Genomic DNA, 18,765 nt, shown 5'->3' with positions numbered 1-18,765 from the left:
CTATGGTCTAGTAAATGTGAAATGAAATGGGGTCGTGGAGCGACAGCTGGGTGAAAAAACCTCTCTGTAAATTCACTTCTTCCTTAGAGGGAAAACCCCAGGCCAGCTATAACCATTTCCAAGGTACTCCTGGGCTGGACTGGAGACTAATAGCCTGTTACAAACTAATATCTGATATCTTGAGCCAAAGAAAGACATTAACGTATCTGGACCCTTAAGATATGGTTTCCAAGGATGCTGCATCAGTACATTGGGCCACGTACATTGCTTGATTCAATGAATTCTTCAAACTGTCATGGCTCTTGAAATCTGTAAGAGTTCATTTCTGGTACAAGTATCATTTTAATGTGCTCTATTTGAGGGATTCCAGTTCTATGGTCAGGCTGTTGACTTTGTACACCAACAAAATCGTCCTTCACTAGGAGCTGCTCTGTAGATGGTAGTTTTCTCAAAAGAACTTTGGAACCAAGAAATTTGGCAGCATTTTCTATCTCCGCATTCAATTATCGGGTAACCATGAACAGGATAGACAAATGGCATGCTGAAAAGAGGGGGAAAATCATCAGTTTGTTAAAATCAAAGAAATAATGTGAAAGCAATATAGTTGTGGTTCTATGCATTCTCGTGATTTGTGCTTTTTTCAACTTGAAAACCACACATCAAAAGTTAAATCTAGAGGAAAGCTACGAGAGAATTTTCAGTCCAAAAAATAAAATGGAGTCACATACCACAAATCCATGGTACGTGGTGTGAGACAAAAGAACAACGGCTTCTCCGGCGCACAGTCTCAGCCCTGCTTTCTACCTCAGGACAAGCCAGTAATTCCTATAAATTCAAGACAAAATACATGAGATAAAAGTTACTAACAGTTATGATTTGGACTTCTAAACAAACAAAAAAATGGAATGGATGTTAGTTTATGGCAACGAGAACGGATGTTTTATGAGTCAAATGAGTTAATGAGTCATGAGCCAATGGGTCAGATCTGAAAAAAATAAAAGTTTCGGTAGAAACAAAATTTTTCAGTGTGTTCATTTTATGATCCACAGCGATCCACGGCATGACAGAACTTTCCTTCGCAACTCGTGACCGATTTTCTTCTTCAAGCCGGGCACAAACATCAACGCACCAAATGTCAAAGAACATTTGAGTCTTTGAGCGCTAAGAAACTCAATAACAGGTTTATCTCAGTTTACTTTAATTTAGGCGCTGCGTTCAAAGGGAATTAAGACTTTCTTCGGCAGCACTAAAAAAATGTACTTTGCCTTATTTTTCGCTTCTTATCGGGTGCTACGCAGCAGTGGCAGCAGTGAAGGTAGTAGACAAAATACGTAAAAGTAATGCTTAATTTTATTGTTTCTACCGAAACTTGTATTTTTTCAGATCTGACTCATTGACTCATTACTCATGACTAAAAACTTTAATTTTCCATGACTTTCAAGGACCAAAAATTAAATTCCATGACTTTCCAGGCCCTGAAAATGAAATTCGTAAATTCCATGACTTGCCAAGTCTTCCATGACCTGTACGAACCCTGTATTAATTCAGAGTGGACAGACTGCAAATTATGGTAGTTGCTAAAAAATATATATCTACGTGTCGCAACTGTTCATCAGTAGGATGCCTAAAATGCGTGCAATTCCACAATTGGTGTCGGCTCCATTAAATCCTATACAATTGCAGAACATTTTAGGACGAGCCACCTACCATGTGAGCACAGTCACGGACAACACATATAAAATTGTTATTAACGTATTCATTCAAATAAGCGCCCAGCCTCGAATTAGCGCCCACCTCAAATAAGCGCCCATCCTAAAGGCAGAAAAAGTTAATAAGCGCCCACCCCACCTCGCCTCCCTCCCACTTAAACTAAAATAAGCGACCACCCCCACCCCACCCCCCCCCCCCTCAAAAATTGAATAAGTAGTAATAAGAGACTTCCCCGAAGACGGAGTTTTCCTCAAAGTATTTTACAGGAACCTTGCTTTGTTACATCTTCGCGTTTTGTCATTACCATTTCTTGTTTTGTTGCAAAATAAACATACTACACTTGCTGAAAATGCTGAAATTAAATAAGCGCCCAGCCTCGAATAAGCGCCCACCTCGAATAAGCGCCCACTCTTAAGGTCCAAAAATTTCATAAGCGCCCAAGTATGATTAAGAAAGACTAAGAGCAAGTCACTTACTAAAAAATCCATAGTGCTTTCAAACTCAGTGGCTGTTACATGACATATTTCCATTCTTTCTTAGAACAGATGAGTAATCTTGCCACCACACTGGATCCTTCTAGATATGAGAGATGATAACAAGTACAAAGAGTTACGATTTACACTCAAATCAATGTTGACATAAAGTCAAACTGAAATTGAAAACCAATGTATCGCCATCAATAAGGAGTGTCTTAATTCCACTGATGATCTGCTGTATGAAGTGCCGTTCTTCAAGGATTTGTGCAAAGGAACCATTTGAAGATCGATGATCACATCAAATGTAAAGAACTTAAAGAAACAGTCAGTTGACAACTGACTAGGTAACCATGTTGGGTATCCTCAATTTAATGTAGTCCGATGGTGGGTTTGGCGATTGGCAGGTTGGAAAAGCAAAAAGGGCAGGCATCAGAGATGCTTGTGTAGTGATGTGTTTCCTGGGTAGGAGAACACATATCACTAGAGATATGTGTTTCCTCGGTAGCGGGACACATATCACTAGGGATATGTGTTTCCTGCGTAGGGGAACACATATCACTATGGGTACGTGTTTCCTGGGTAGGGGAACACATATCACTAGGGATATGTGTTTCCTGGGTAGGGAAACACATATCACTAGGGATATGTGTTTCCTGGGTAGAGAAACACATATCACTAGGGATATGTGTTTCCTGGGTAGGGGAACACATATCACTAGGGATATGTGTTTCCTGGGTAGGGGAACACATATCACTAGGGATATGTGTTTCCTGGGTAGGGGAACACATATCACTAGGGATATGTATTTCCTGGGTAGGGATACACATATCACTAGGGATGTGTGTTTCCTCGGTAGGGGAACACATATCACTAGGGATATGTGTTTCCTGAGTAGGGGAACACATATCACTAGGGATATGTGTTTCCTGGGTAGGGGAACACATATCACTAGGGATATGTGTTTCCTCTGTAGGGGAAGACATATCACTAGGGATATGTGTTTCCTGGGTAGGGGAACACGTATCACTAGGGACATGTGTTTCCTGAGTAGGGGAACACATATCACTAGGGATATGTGTTTCCTGGGTAGGGGAAGACATATCACTAGGGATATGTGTTTCCTCTGTAGGGGAAGACATATCACTAGGGATATGTGTTTCCTGGGTAGGGGAACACGTATCACTAGGGATATGTGTTTCCTGAGTAGGGGAACACATATCACTAGGGATATGTGTTTCCTGGGTAGGGGAACACATATCGGTAGGGATATGTGTTTCCTCTGTAGGGGAAGACATATCACTAGGGATATGTGTTTCCTCGGTAGCGGAACACATATCACTAGGGATATGTGTTTCCTAGGTAGGGGAACACCTATTTCTAGGGATATGTGTTTCCTGGCTAGGGGAACACATATCACTTGGGATATTTGTTTTCTTGGTAGGGGAACACATATTACTTGGGATATGTGTTTCCCGGGTAAGGGAACACATATTACTAGGGATATGTGTTTCTGGGTAGGGAAACGCGTTTAACTAAAGATATGTGTTTCCTGGGTAGGAGAACACATATCACTAGGGATTAGATTTTTGCCCAAAATCTTGATTCAACACTTTTGAAAAACAAACATGTTATGTGGCAATTATATACGTTCGTTATTTCTCTAGTCTGAAGCAGGGTTGTGATGTTTCTAGAACGTCACCAAACGTTATTGGAAGGCCGATTTTTTCTGCAATCCCTGACCATTTTAGTTTTTTATTTCTAAAGTCTAAAAAGGATTGGTACGTATTTAGAATACCATCAATGATTATTTTAAGGCTTATTAGCAAAAAATTCCGCGATGTTTTGGTCAAAATCATGGGTTAACCCCTTGGGGAAAAATTCAAGATTACCAAAAAAATTTTAGTTTGGGGTCTTGTCTCTCATCACCACTTCAAAATACATCAGCAAACATTTTTGTAAGATTTATTTTCAACATACACATAAATACAATAAATGTTTCATTCGGACTAACAATGTATAATTATAGCATTCTAAAACATTACCAAACATCATTTTCTGTCCTCTTTTAACCAAGAACAACCAAATCAGCACTTTTAAATTTTGACCTGTGATCATGGGCTAACTTCTTTGGGAAAAGTTTAAAATGGCTGCCAGCGACAGCTCAAAATCGTGGTATTTATATTCTGTGATATAAGCCTAAGGTGAAAGGTCATTTTCCAGGTCGTGTAAACTGCACACACGCCTTCAGTTGCGTTCATAAGGCTTTTGCCTTGTCACTCTTGTATTCTTCATACCATTAGAGAGCTTTAGATTCTAAGATGAGAACGACTATAAGAACGAGATTTTCCCAATAATAAGTAGTGCACGCGCACGAACCAACGTGATGTTGGCGGGATAACATGATAGCCGTCGTCAATCTACTACGAGTTTTAGCGAGAATGTCGTGGTGGCGAAAACAAGTTATCAAATGTTAGGAATTTTATCATTCAGCGATTGCGAGAGGGCTTTACCTCCTTCAACGGAATACGCGAACTGACTTTTGTGGTGAAAAAAAGTACAAAGATGCTTTCCGGGGTGTCTATTTTAAGAGAATAGGCCAGAAAACTTGAAATTAAATGTCGTCCTCGTCCCCGAATCTAAATCTCTCTATTAACGAAGTATGGAAGACGATTGCAGTTTCTCTCAGTTTCTGGTCCAACCGCGAAAATCATTTCAGGTCTATTTTCCAGTGCTAGAGAGGCTGCTAGAATCACCCTGGACATCGCTAACCTTAGGCGAGTCTGCTAATGATCCACTAGACGCAGAAGATATCTGACAACAGACAGAGAACAATGTAAACGTTACTGTACTGCAGGGACGATAAGAACGTAATTGCTTGGAAAGCAACATGGCAAAAAAACATTTGACCCTTTTTGAATTTTAATGGAATATCATCCTATCAGCTAATTAAGTACAAGTTTCACACATCCCTGACGGTTTCAACGTTCAATATTCCGAGCATTTAATGGCAAACACGAGACGCAGTGCTTCATCACATATCAAACACAAAGGAGATAGTAGGAAATACAACGCGTAGCAGAATTTTTTTGTACTTGATATCAACCAATTGCAGGTTGTCTGAAAGATGGAGTCACGGTTGTGTTGAATTGAACTATAGGACTGGCTTGGCAGACGAATTTTGACTGATTTTTCTTTTCCGATCTTAGATACAGTCCTTTGGAATTTAATTCCAGAAAATTCGCCAACATTTGTCAAATTGAACGAGATGGAGTGAGAGCGAAGTTTGAAGTCACCGTTGTGTGACGTTATCGTTGCCGTCTCTGTCGTCTATGCTAAAGATCCCTGATAAAAATTTCCAAAATAGTCCCATAAAGCAACTCGACACAACACAAAGCCAGCTTCACGCACAACGTTCAAATGGCCGTGATGAAACACTGTTTCGAGTGTTTGATGTAACTTCTAACAAAAGACGATTTTCAAGGATCTGCAAGAAAATGAAGAATTTTCCATCGGAGATCCTGATGCATAGCGATTGTCTTTGGCTTTTTTAATTTTTAGTAATGAGTTTAGAAATACCGATCGATTCTTCATGTCTTATCTTATGTCAGACTCAGTCAGACAATTCTAGGTGGTTACCTTAAGAAAAAGTCCATTTAGTGAGAGTGTTGCCTGCAGTTGGATTATAATAGACCTTACACGCGATACCTGCCCTCTTTTCCTGTGCTTTAGGATAGATAAGACAAAAGCAATGTATACAGACGTTTGTATGATGGGGGGGGGCAAGTTTGTGCCCCCCACCATACAAACGTCCGTAAAATTTTCCCGGGGGGGACTCCGCATATGAAAGGGGTGGGGATGCTTGTCGGAAATTTTAAATTAAACCCCTAAAGGAGACCGATCTGGAAGGGGCCCAAGCTTTTTTTGACCCCTGAAAGAGACCATGATAAAACACAGAAAATATATATTTTTCGCGTGCAATCCTAATCGAGACCCTCACGGCTAAATATGATGGCGTTTTGCCCAGCACACGCTAAGTGAGACCAACATCCGAAATTTATACCCCTAAGCGAGACGACGAGCATCCCCACCCCTTTCATATGGGGAGTCCTTCCCCGGGAAAATTTTGCGACCTTAAGGAGTTATATCTTCGTTAGTTTTCAACAAATCACTTTCTTGCCTGTTCACAGACCCTCCATTTTCGCTTCAAAGTCCGTCGAGCGCGGCAGGTGATAAAATATAAACCGCAGGGAAGTTATTGACCGTCAGTGCGCGGACTCGCTTCGCTCGCAAGCTCGCCGATGTTTTCGACAAGAACAAAAACGAAAAATAAAACAACGTCTGTGTACAGGCTAATAACTTTCAAACTGGGCCATCATACTATTCTTAAGCCACCTTTTTCAGTGGTGTCGACTGATTTTCCCTAACTTGTCCATGTAAAAAGTTGAAAAAAGAAAAGGTCTATTGCCATTATAGTTCTTCATTTTCTGTTGTCTACAATAAACAAACTCGACCCCGATTTCTTGTATTGGCAGATTTGATCGTTTGTTTGTCCCCTGAGAAACCACGTGACATTGCTTTTATCCCATCAGCCCTTAAGCCCCTAAAAGATGGCGGGTATCGTGAATAAGGTCTGTTCAGAACTGTCGCATATTGCAAAATAAATAAATAAACAATAATTAAATGTCTATTAATTTACCGTAGATGACATCAGTACATTGACTCCACTAGCTGAGGATGAATCATCCAGTTTTTCAGCCGCGCCAAGGCGCACACTTGTTGTCGACCCAGTCTCTTCGCTACCTGATAAGGGACCTTGAAAAGAAACGAAGTCAATGGTGAACCAGAATTTAAAGCAACTTCTTCTCGTCACACAGAGGTTTTGTTAATTTCGAAGTAAGAGAGAGAGAGAAACGAGAGAAGAAAACTTCTTTCAAGTTGTACGATAATACCCTTTTATAAAATGTCACTGGTAACATCAAGGTCCCGCCATTTGATATGAGAATCTTTTGTTATCGTACATTGGTTCACTATCGCGTCTTATTTCTAGGTACAGACTCGTTCTGCTGTGAATGTTGCCTTTGGTAACAGCATTTCAACAGAGCACATGTAAAAATGATGCATGCGTAATGGCGCGTTTTCTGTCACTTGGCCAGCGTTTATGCAAATCTACATTAGGAAAGAGTTTAGACTACGAGTAGTCCCCATTCTTCCTCAGGGATAGTAGGCCGAGCGAAACACGAGCGAGCGTGAAAAACACCCTGCGCGAGAAAGGCGAGACGCGGCGGGTCTCGTCTTTCTCGCGTGGGGTGTTTTTCACGCGCGCTTGTGTTTTCAGGATTTGTTTAGAAACCAACATGGCCGCCATTTCGTTGTTTTGGAACACCAGTATGGCCATCATGACGTCATGTGAAAACGCTCTGTATGCACAAAACGCGAAGCTCATTTATACGAGACTTTCTTCGTCTTAGCAAAGACGCGTCTAACTCAAGAGCAGGTGTCCTTCTTAGACGGAACACGTCTTGGTTAAGTCACGCAATATTTCATATTTCGCATTTTGTGTGAAAAAACGTCTTGCTGAGGGCGTGTCTTATTTTTCCTAGTACAAATGGCCCTAATAAAGCCTTTTCTTAGTCGTCTTAATTAATTAGGTACATTCATGAGCGCTCTAATGATACGTGCAATAACTGAATCAAATCAATCCAAAAAAATGGTTGTCTGTTATCACCAATTTCAGGAAGACTTAGACCCTGTTTACATGGAGTGGGGGACCCCGATTTAGTGGGGTAGGTTTCTTTTGTTTTGTGTCCCCGTCCCCAAGAGCGTGAAAACAAAAGAAACCAACCCCACTAGACCGGGGTCCCCCACTCCATGTAAACAGACCCTTAGTATCATAATGCAACTCTTGCCAGGATCCTTATGTAAATTCTTAAGACTGGTCTCCATGCATTTCCTCAAAAAAATACTTAGGAGAATCTAATAAAAGATCAAAGCATTTTTTTTCCTTTTGCGGACATTGCATTGGTTCTCAGTTCCTTTTCTCTTAAAGATGTATTGATATTGTTTGAAGAAAATAGATGTTGGTCATTCTTGGGACTTAAGGCCTGTTTACATGAAGGTGGGGGACCTCAGGTAGGTGAGGTAGCCTGCTATAGATGGGGTTATCCTCCTGTCTATATAATTCCACATTTTAATTTGATCACGTCTACATGATAGGTGGGGTGAGTAGTCACATGTTACCTCACCTACCTGGGGTCCCCCATCTCCATGTAAACGGGCCCTTCAAGGGTTAATACCGAACACAACGTACACAAGCACAGCATTTTTTCACTCAAAGGAAGGATAAAATAATTGTGGTCTTTTTTATTAAGAACTTTAAAAAACAAACAGCAAAAATTATGAATGGAAGTAAATGATATGACTCATATTTTGAACTGCGAACGAATAGAGATATGAATTCAAAGTGGAAATGATCCACGCAGTTGGATAAAACTGAAACCTAAACGGTTGAAAAACAACCTGAATAAATTCAGGCTTGATCGGGATCTAACCCTGACCTTTCAAGACCTAGTCAAGCCAACTGGAGAACAAACCATTGTAAGTTCCTAATATACCCGATGGTGGAAATGACATGAATGGAAATATTTATTTATATATTACATTTCCTTAAAAACTAGAAAAAAACTACTCTTGCCGATATATTATTAAAATATATTTATAATTCCATTCATATACTATATGAATGGAATGGCTCGATGGATAGAGCATTGTGTCCGGTCATCGCAAAGGTCAGGGTTCTTTTTCAACCGCTTAGGTTGTTTATTCAACTGTGGGGATCATTTCCACTACCTTAAAAACAACTATGATAATGTCGATTAACAACATTTCAAAAGGACTTACTTTTATAGCCTGTGACCTCTGGAAAAACATTGTCCTCTTCTTCCATCTCAGGGAGTACAGCGTCCCTACCTAACGTTCCCGCAGAAGGCAAGGTGCTTGATCGTGACAGCACATACCATGGTTTTCCATCTGAGCCCCTCGTCCAACGTGACCCTGATAGGATTCCAGCAGGCCCATTAGCACTGGAAAATTCAGCGCTTGGTTCTTTAGGGGCGTGCGAATGTGCAACATCCAGGGGCCCTTTTGACATCACGGATAATGGACCACTTCTGGCTCCGGCCCTGAGGGATTTATCGTCAGATTCGTCACTCGTAGATGTCAACCTCGTCATCATTTCCGTCAACTCTGACAAAGAAGACAACGTTGAGCCTGCGCTACCTAGGAAATGTCGACCAGCAGTGTTACGTGGAAGCGATAAGTACTCTGTACTGGACCCGTAGCTCCATCCGCTTGTAGATCCAGGCTTCGAAGTATAGTTCGCTGAAGTGACCGCGATTGAACTGCTATTTGTGGTCAGTGTCTTTTCTAATGTGTTCAGTCTCTGAGAAATGTCCCGTAATCTGTCTTGTCCTCTTATCCCTACAGAATTTGCGATTAAGCCTTGATTTTCTTTGTTTTGGTCCAAACCAAGCACCCCTGCGTCAGCACCCCGCAGGTTTGATAAAAATGGCGAGCTTAAATGGGGCTCTGACTGTGAAGCATTTGAGTTTGATATCACTGGGGCCTTATATGTTTGAGATCCTGGACTTTCGTAGGAGGAGCTCTTAAACTTGTCACTGTATCGCCGGATTCGTTTTCTTTGGGCTTCAAAAAGCTGGCGTTCCTCCTCTATTTTTTGCTTATAGTAGTCCAAATATCCGGTGGAATAAACCGGACTGGCCAGCTGAGAAGCAGAGGAATGTGAAACTGCTGTCGCTCCTCCTGATAGACTTGTAGTTGCAAACGTTAATGGATTAATCCGAGAAGGCTCTGTTACTGCTCGAATGCTAGATACTGAAGAAGGCGTAACAACTGAGAAACGAGTTTGAACGTCGGATCCCGAAGTCAGCACAGGGAAAGAGCGAATGTTTGACGAAGGCTCTCGAGAAAGCCCGAGATACTGTGAAGTCTTCGTAAGCAATGATGTTGTAGCTGTAACGCTGGCTGTGTCACCAACGTTAGGGAAAGGAATTCTACGTGGCTGAGAACTTGAATGAAGAGCATGATCAGAGAAACGAGATGTCACAGTGTGTGACGCAGCAGCTGTCACGCTAGGGTCAGAAGACAAGGTCACGCTTAATGAAAGAGTGGAAGGAGTTGATATGTTAACAAGCTCCTGGGATTGAAGAGTCGGAGTGCTTCTAGGGGAAGCGTCCCTCTCTGAATGGGTGTGGCTGCTAAATGGCACATCTTCCAGTGCTGCTCGACTGAGCTCCTGCAAGACGTCCCTCTCCCTTTGACGCATTTCAGCTGCCCTGTCTGCAGTAGCTCGGGCCGCTGCCAGTGTCCTTTCAAATTCTGAAGGAAGAGCAGCTTCCGCTTCATTCGATGTTGCACTGCTGAGGGTTGATGACTCAAGAACGTCCGACATCAGTGGGGACCCCTCGTGTGATGTGATGGTAGGGACCACAGTCGGCAGTGCCTGAGAGGTCTGTCCACTTCTTGGTCCCTGAGAAAAAATCAACCAAATTTGCCAATAATTTAGGGAACCAATTATCACTTCAGGAACCACAAGCTAGTCATCACAACCCATGCTTCTTTCAGGATTTCAGACTGAGATCTTTCTTGTTCCTAGTTTCTCTCAGTTTGGGATGGCTGCTTTGCTCTGTCTTCACTACAGTAGATCCCCCATTCGAGGAACTTGGACAAATATCCCCAGAATATAGGTGTCCCTTCAATAGAGGTAACTGATACAAAGACTATATTGTGGAACCTCCATTCAGGGGACACCGACGGGTCCAGGACAAGTGTCTCCTAAATAGAGAGATCCCTTCAATAGAGATAACTAGTACGCTTTCCATTTGTCAGAACTGCCCGGCCAGACTATTCCCGTTGCAATGATAATCTCCCTTTTAATCAAAACTATCTAGCCAGATCAGTCAAATCCTAAATAGTGGGGACCTTAAGATTCAAGGGAAAAAAGTGAATTCGCGTTCTTTCAGTCTTCATCCAAATTACTCCAAGTCACTAATGTAGGTGAACCCTCCTAAAGTCGGTTGAATTCCTAAGAACCATATTCAAATTCAGAAAGAGAGAGGAAATTTCGTCGTCGCTTGAGTTCTTCTTCTGTAACACGTGAAATTAGGCATTTTCACGTCATAGTCGTGCAGCGACGGCAAAGATTGTACAAAAAAGCGTGATGCACGCGCAAAATTGTTGTTTTGGTTATCAAACCTATTGCTTTTTTGACGTTCTCGTCGCTGTTGCCGTCGTTGGATCTTAAGGTCCCTAATATGCTCGAAGGAAATGGGATTTTTAGCAAAAACTCTTGGAAAAAGCCTATTTCATTTTCAAACAGACTGGTCCGGCCGGCCAGTTCTGACAAATGGAAAGCGCCCTAAGATGAACAACGTTGGGGAGCAAAGTTTGTGTCCCTTGAATGGAGGAACAAGCTTGACTGGTTTCAAGACTGAAAAGAGACTGCTTTCATTTTAAACGCGTCTAGCGATCATTGTCGCGATTATCGCTTAGGTGCTGTTGCCATATCATAGCAACGACTGCAACAACATCAAGGAAACAACGCTTCACTTACAAAGTCCTCAAGAGACGCAACTCCTTCATAAGGGGCTTCACTAGGAAATGGTTCCTCCAGGGGCATATGCTCATCAGGGGCCCGGAGAGTCCGTGACGGTAAGGGTCCTGCTGGTGCCCCAGTTGTTCCATATATATCAGCTAGCTGCCGTTGATAGTCCTGAATTTGTTGTTCCAGTTGTTGCTGTAGGAGGGTTTGCTGCTGCAGTTTTAACTTGAGTTTTTGTTGCTCAAGAAGCGCCTCCTGATGGGTAACCTGTGAACAAATTCATCGAATAAACAAACAAGCCTTTCACATGCTTTGTGACACATCTATTGGCGAAGTTTGTCTATAATCTAGAATGATGTTTAAGATCACATTAAGTAAGACCTCTCTGTACAAGCTTTTGCCGTTCTGAGGTCTCCTCACCACTCACTGTTTTGACCATCCTATATCACCTATTTAATGATAACTATAACAAAATTCTCAAATCTGATTGGCTATCAACCTTCCTGATTTCAGAACTAACAGGGCAGTACGCGTCATGCCTAAGTACGTGCCATTACATGCACGCGCATGCTCAAATGGCTTTATTTTTTCACTGCTAGCAAGAAAACTCTCGGAATTTCTTGTGTCTTAACGTACGGAAAAACGGGCAACAAAAAATCTGCAACTTACCTTGCAACATTGCTGCAAAACGAGTTGAATAGCGATGTTGCGCGTTTTACCACCCACATCAAACCTGTTAACAACCTGATTTGTTGTAAGACAGGTTTGATGTGAGTGGTAAAACGCGCAACATCGCTATTCAACTCCATTTGCCGCAATGTTGCAAGACAAGTTGCACGTTTCTTGTTGTCCGTTTCAAAGTTTCCGTACCTTTAACTAGAAAAAAAAAAACTAAAATATCACAAATTTTGTTATAGTTATGATTATTATAGGTGAGAGAACTTCGTGTCGTACAATTTAAACAAATCAGTCTCCGGCTACGCAGTCGTCCAATTTAGTTAATCACTCGTATGATTACAGACCGAATTGGACTCCACTCAGTCCTGTTACCATCATTGGTGAAAGTGTTTGTAATTATGGTACTATGAATTTTATCTCATCCACACGTCATGCTGTGATCCTACTTACGAAGTGGTGGAGTAAATCAATTAATAAATAAGATAAAATAAATTAGGAGGATCGATGAGAAATCATTCCTTTCAAAACTAACAACTTGCGGAAACCTACTCAAACGATGACATATCTCACCCTCCCCTCCCCTCCCCTCTCTAAGAGATACATACTGCTCTTTCCGAGGGCGTAGTAGTGCGCGACCTCTGGGCAGCTTCCAGGGGATGGAGAAGCGTCCTAATGCCGTCCATAGGCGGGTGGGGTGCGTCACTGACGACAGGTCCGAGCATGTCCTCAGGGCGTGGTTCATCTGCCGCATCGACAGCATGCTCTCTGCCATCTGCTTCCTCGCCAGATAATTCCGCTTCTGCCAGGCTTTCAGGAGAGGTGGAGAAAGGAATGGTTTCTGGAACTCTTTTGCAAATGTAAGAAGGTAAAAGCAGGATTATTTTTAAAGGAGGTGGAAAATCGGGACTTGAGCTATTGACTGTGTAATTCAAGTTTGACCTTGTTTCTCGCAATGTCAGTAAACTAACAGCGAATCCATAAAACCAATTATAGAGGTTCAACAGCCACGTTATGATAAAAGAACCCTTTAATAGAAAACATTCATCTGAAAATATATGATCTACCTGTATCCTTGCTCTTCTGATGAAGGCTTTGTTGAAGGCAAAGTGCGAGGAATATCTACAAGATGAAATAAAACTAATAATTTCCTTTTCCTCCTATAGGCAAGACTTAATAGATCATCTGAAAATAGGGTATGGAACAAAATAGTAGAAAAGTAGGACGCAAAGGACACAAACAAACGTGCTTGAAAAGCCGCAGCCCTCCTGCCCCACCCCCCGAGCATAATAGAAAATTTACGGGTACTTTAGTAAAGCTATGCAAATCGCACTCAAGTTTTAAATTTCTGAATTATCTGCTTGACACATCTAACATATCTGTAGGTTTCAGTAGGTTTTTCTAGGGAACGGGTTTGTATTGTGTCGAATTGTATCATAAGAATGTTTTGGGGACGCTATCCCATTTTCATTGGTTATTCAGCATTCAAAGGAAACTGATTGGGTCGTAAAAAACTGGTCAAATTAACAAAATAGTGGCGCTTTGTGATACAGAAATATATATACATATCTTTACATTTCGGAAGTATGTGATGACAAATAAAGTTTAATTCTGGCTATCAATCTGTTGGATATCACAAATACCTCTAAAGCGGACCTTAACGTACTTAGAACAGCTTCGAAAAAAGCTTTATTGTTTTTCTTATTTATTCTCATAAAAAATTCAACTAGTCATAGTAAAGAGGTAAAATTTCGAAACACAAAAAAGTGCTTGTGATAAGGGGGATGGTCACATTCACGGGGTGTGGCTATGGCAGGGTCACTCCATACCCCTTTTACATGAAACCCGTTCAAATAATTTACCTGTGGATGCAGCTGCTGTTGGTTGAGGTTCTTCTATCAGCTGACTTCTTTTCCACTGGTCACGCTGCCTCTCAATCCTCTGTAGCAAACGTCTCAATGGATCTGCAGATCGAGAAATATCAATGACAAGGTCAGCCCCCTGTCACATCAGGCACTTCAAGTAGATAGGGTCAACAGTGGTCACACCATCTACGTGACACCTCGTCTCAGGACTAGCTTAGTTAACTTCTACACCTTATTTTAAATCATGAAATATGCTTGGATAAAATTTGGTCATGCAACTGGCAGACACCACATTATAAAAGACTTGATGAACGGGTTATATTCCAACCCACTCAAGGACAGTGTCATACCAAATTGAATGAAACAAGTCAGTTTTAACTGCCATGTCAAAATACAACAGCACGCTATCACATTGTAACAATCCATTCAGAGTTTGAGAATCCTACATTTTTAATACAGAGTTATACATCTATTTAACCCTAGTACCTTCAGTCTGAGCTTTTGGGACATTGTCTCGAGGGAGTGCTTCTTCAGTCTCCTTTTCTGGTTCACTCCTATGACCATCACTTTCTGGTCTCCTCCCTGGACGAACGGCAGATGGGGCCTGTTATTACAGTAAACTGAACTGTTACTCCTGAATTCATTATTATTTTTAATATTAATCTCCAAGGTGTAATGATTGATTTAGAAAGTTATGTGCGTGAAATGAGGGCTAGGAGTGTAACGTCCAAATACGCACATAAGCCCACGGTGTGTACAGCTGATATTTTTATTTCCTGAAGCATTTTTAACATTTTTATGATGGTAATATATGTGGTGGTTTGAACGTAGAAAATAGACATACCCCTCTGGCCTCCTCAGATTCCAAAGACCTTCTATCAACATCTGAGGCTGCATTTTAAAAAAAAACAGCAACATTACTACATTGACCGATTGAATTATTTGAACAATTTCTTACAAATGTGTAGTTTAAGTCTTAAGTGGCTCAAAGGAATGCATGCAAAAAGAATCCTGACAAAGGAAGCCTCTTGCATAACCTAACTGAAATACCGTAAATCCTCTATCATGCCCCTCCTGGGGGTGGTGGGGAGGGGGGGTGGTATTTAATTTAGCAAAGATGATGGTATCAGTTCTGCCAAAAGAACTAGAGTACGAAGTGGAAAAGCTCAAGTACAAGAAGTTGAAGGTCAAATTGCAGCCAAGGATCATTAACAAATCTGAGCTGCCAGTTGGTGAAAAAACCATCCTCAATCCACATGACGTTTTATAGTCGTGTTTGATTAATACAGTGAAGGGAAAAATAAAAAGAGGGAGGAGTGGCGGGAGGCTTAAAAGAGAGGGGGGCTTATTTGAGAAGAGGCTTAATAACGGATTTACAGTACGTCTGAGCTTCCAGGCTTATGTACATTTTAGAAACAAACAAGTTGTTGTTGTTGTTAAAGGTTTGAACCCATGAGACATTTCAAAAAGTAGGTTAATTTTGATTGTGCGGGAGAACGTAGTCCTGAATAGGACTGTTGTTGACAGTGACTGACGTTTCGACAACCTGGGCTGAGTTGCTCAAAGCATGGTTAGCTCTAACCATTGGTTAAGCATTATCAAAACCAATACGTTGTCAAGGTATTTAACGCTGGTTAACGCTAACCATGCTTCGAGCAACTGGGCTCAGTGTGGTAGTCATCTTCAGAGTCAAAGTGAGTTGTATCATGTCAGTTGATAGTATTACACTCTGGTTATTGATCTGATTGGTCAAATACATCGTGATGTTACTGGTCGTCTGTCAGTTAAGCCGTGATGTTATTGGCTATGAAGACTCGTAATCAGTAACTGTTATTATTGTAACTAACTGGAAGAAAACCAGTCTGACTAAACGATGACTATAACTACCTGAGGTAGCACTGTCTTCTGATACTGCTGCCATCAAATTCTCAGGGGGCTCAAGAGCGACAGTCAAATCACCTGTGTAACCTGTAGACAGAGAATTCATACACTCAGGAGGATTTCCAATAGTCAGTATGGAATTTTTGTTGCTGAGTTACAGACGTTCCTCCTGGTGAAACGTCCCTGGTGGTGAGGAGCTAGGAGAAATGCCTGTATTTGCAGGCTAATCACTAATTTGTACCACTAATGTATACAGTTGTACTTCACTGAAGCTTTGTTAATAATAGTGTTTAAGGGACAAGCAGAATAAAGGGACTAAAGGTCGATGTCCACCATTGCATTTTTTTTTACGTACCCACATAACTTTTATGCGCATAAATAAAATAGAGGCAATGTATCAAACGTAAACCTGATTGAATTTCAACTTTAACATGTATGTCTGACCTCTCATACATTTACTCTATTGTGTACCACTAATGTATACAGTTGTACTTTACTGAAGCTTTATTAATAATATTGTTTAAGGACCAAGCACAATAAAGGGCCTAAAGGTCGATGTCCACCATTGCATTTTTTTTTTGCGTACCCACATAACTTTTATGTGTATAAATAAAATAGAAGCAATGTATCAAACGTAAACCTGATCGAGTTTCAACTTTAACGTGTACGCCCAACCTCTCATACATTTCCTCTACTGACAAGCATACACAAGTAAAAATTACAAGACAGTGTAGAAATCCACCTCAAGTCTAACTTTTGGCTGCTTTTTACAAAAAAGTACCAAGCCTTAATGGATAGGTGCTGCTTATTCATTTGGATGTTTTTAAATTTTTTTTTTACCAATTCCAAGCCAAACTTATCATAGTCTATAATATTACAGTACGTATTTCATGCTACCAAATAATTTTGAAGATAACCAGATGGTCTTATTCAAAATAAATAAGTGAAGCCAAACACAACCAAACAAAAAGCAAATTTACTGGGATCAAGTGAAAACTGAATTCTAACCTGTCTGCATCATATACATGTCTTCAAACGCTTGTTCTAAGTCTCTCTGTCGGTCTTCTGCATCTTCCAAACGTTTGTGAGGTGGCTGAAAGATGCGTACCTAACACAAGCAATCAATAACAAACTTTTATACTACCGCATGAGAAATTTCTGCAATTTGATTGGCTTAGAGCAGTGATATTTCAGCTTAATTTGAAATACAGTACATGTGAAAATTACAAACCTTGTGCGGGTAGTAGTATAAACATATACTAGCATGATTTGTACGTCAGATTTGGCATAAATACCACTTGTGATATTTCAAAATTGTTTCAAATTTCACTTGCCTAATATTTGGCTCGTGAAATTACGTATAATTCGAAATATCACTTGTGGTGTTTATGCCAAATATCACTACAAATCATGCTATTACCTATACAAATACTACTAACTGGCATAAAAATCAAGGTGGTTACAGGCTGAGTGTTTTTTTCTCTCAAATTTATGGCCCAAATGCAAAATGCACAACTATCTGAAGCCATAAATTCAAAGAAAATTTACAAGAGCTTAATCTGTACTTTAAAATAACTGCAACTTCTCAGCTCTAGTTGGTCAAGAGCTAAAGTCTATGAGAGTATAGACTACGCAGATAAATTTTATTGTTCTCTATTTGTTAAACCTACAGTTTGGAATTATGATTGTTGTTTAAAAAAGCTGTGTAGGAACACATGGGCCATAACAAGGACAAAGAATTTGAATGAGACCAGAATACAAAGCTTCCAGGAAAATAAGGAGATATTAAAGTAAACTTACAAATATTTATTAGAGTATAACTGCAGACAACTCCGCCAGGCTAGGCAACAAAGGAAATTGATATCATGTATCATTTACTTTTTTTTCATTCAAAAGAAAAGACTTTATACAAAAAAAACAGTCAATTTTGCAAAAATTAATTCAAGATAAAAACCTTTCATTACTCTTTTTTTATTGCCAAAGAAAACTTTGCTTTGTTTAAATTGTAAATGTAAGCACTGAAAAATGCTGCGAACCACTGAAGAGAATCTGCAAATGGAATATTTTCTATTGCTTGGGAAGTAAATTGTTTTCTTGAAATCCGTTTGAGTGACAAATATTGCAGTTCAAAATGCTGGTTTCTAAATACTTGAGGCTTGATTCTTAAACCTAGAATCTCTCGCAAACTCCATTCATTTGAGTTTCCGGACTCAAGAATTGATTTTCAAGGATTAAATTGAAACTATCAACTTACTTTTGAGCAGTACTGTAGGATAAAAAATTTTTATCTTGAATTTAATTTCAATCTGCAACATTAGACATCTTATAGAGGTGTCCATAATGAGAACATTGACAGTACAGGATGTCTTAGAAAAGACACCTTGAGCTGAGAGGATGAGAAAAGAAACCTTACTGGGATTTTAGCAACAGCTTCTTGTCGTCTTTGACGGTCATGTCTTTCCAGTTGCCCAAGCTCTTCCATCAGTTTCTTGTGATCCTGTTTATAAGTTTGTTACAAAAATAAATAACTTTATTTTACACA

The 18,765-nt window shown here is 40.4% G+C and overlaps 1 protein-coding gene across 1 annotated transcript in view; it reads right to left on the bottom strand.

Moving 5' to 3' along the window:
* Positions 1–4,143: 4,143 nt before the first annotated feature.
* The window catches only part of LOC140949735 (uncharacterized), a 27,781-nt gene continuing 13,159 nt past the window's right edge, over positions 4,144–18,765 (bottom strand). Inside the window, exons 13-23 of the mRNA XM_073398873.1 lie at positions 18,637–18,720; positions 17,232–17,331; positions 16,210–16,310; positions 14,829–14,946; positions 14,340–14,441; positions 13,545–13,599; positions 13,086–13,326; positions 11,815–12,069; positions 9,084–10,731; positions 6,883–6,998; positions 4,144–4,997 (exon numbers count right to left, since the gene is read on the bottom strand). Coding sequence (XP_073254974.1) covers positions 4,905–4,997; positions 6,883–6,998; positions 9,084–10,731; positions 11,815–12,069; positions 13,086–13,326; positions 13,545–13,599; positions 14,340–14,441; positions 14,829–14,946; positions 16,210–16,310; positions 17,232–17,331; positions 18,637–18,720 — 2,913 coding nt within the window. The 3' untranslated portion in view covers positions 4,144–4,904. The remainder of the gene's footprint in view (positions 4,998–6,882; positions 6,999–9,083; positions 10,732–11,814; positions 12,070–13,085; positions 13,327–13,544; positions 13,600–14,339; positions 14,442–14,828; positions 14,947–16,209; positions 16,311–17,231; positions 17,332–18,636; positions 18,721–18,765) is intronic.

The sequence above is a fragment of the Porites lutea genome, chromosome 10 (assembly GCF_958299795.1).
Source record: "Porites lutea chromosome 10, jaPorLute2.1, whole genome shotgun sequence".
Classification (NCBI taxonomy): domain Eukaryota; kingdom Metazoa; phylum Cnidaria; class Anthozoa; order Scleractinia; family Poritidae; genus Porites; species Porites lutea.
This window is presented reverse-complemented; position numbering and strand designations above follow the sequence as displayed.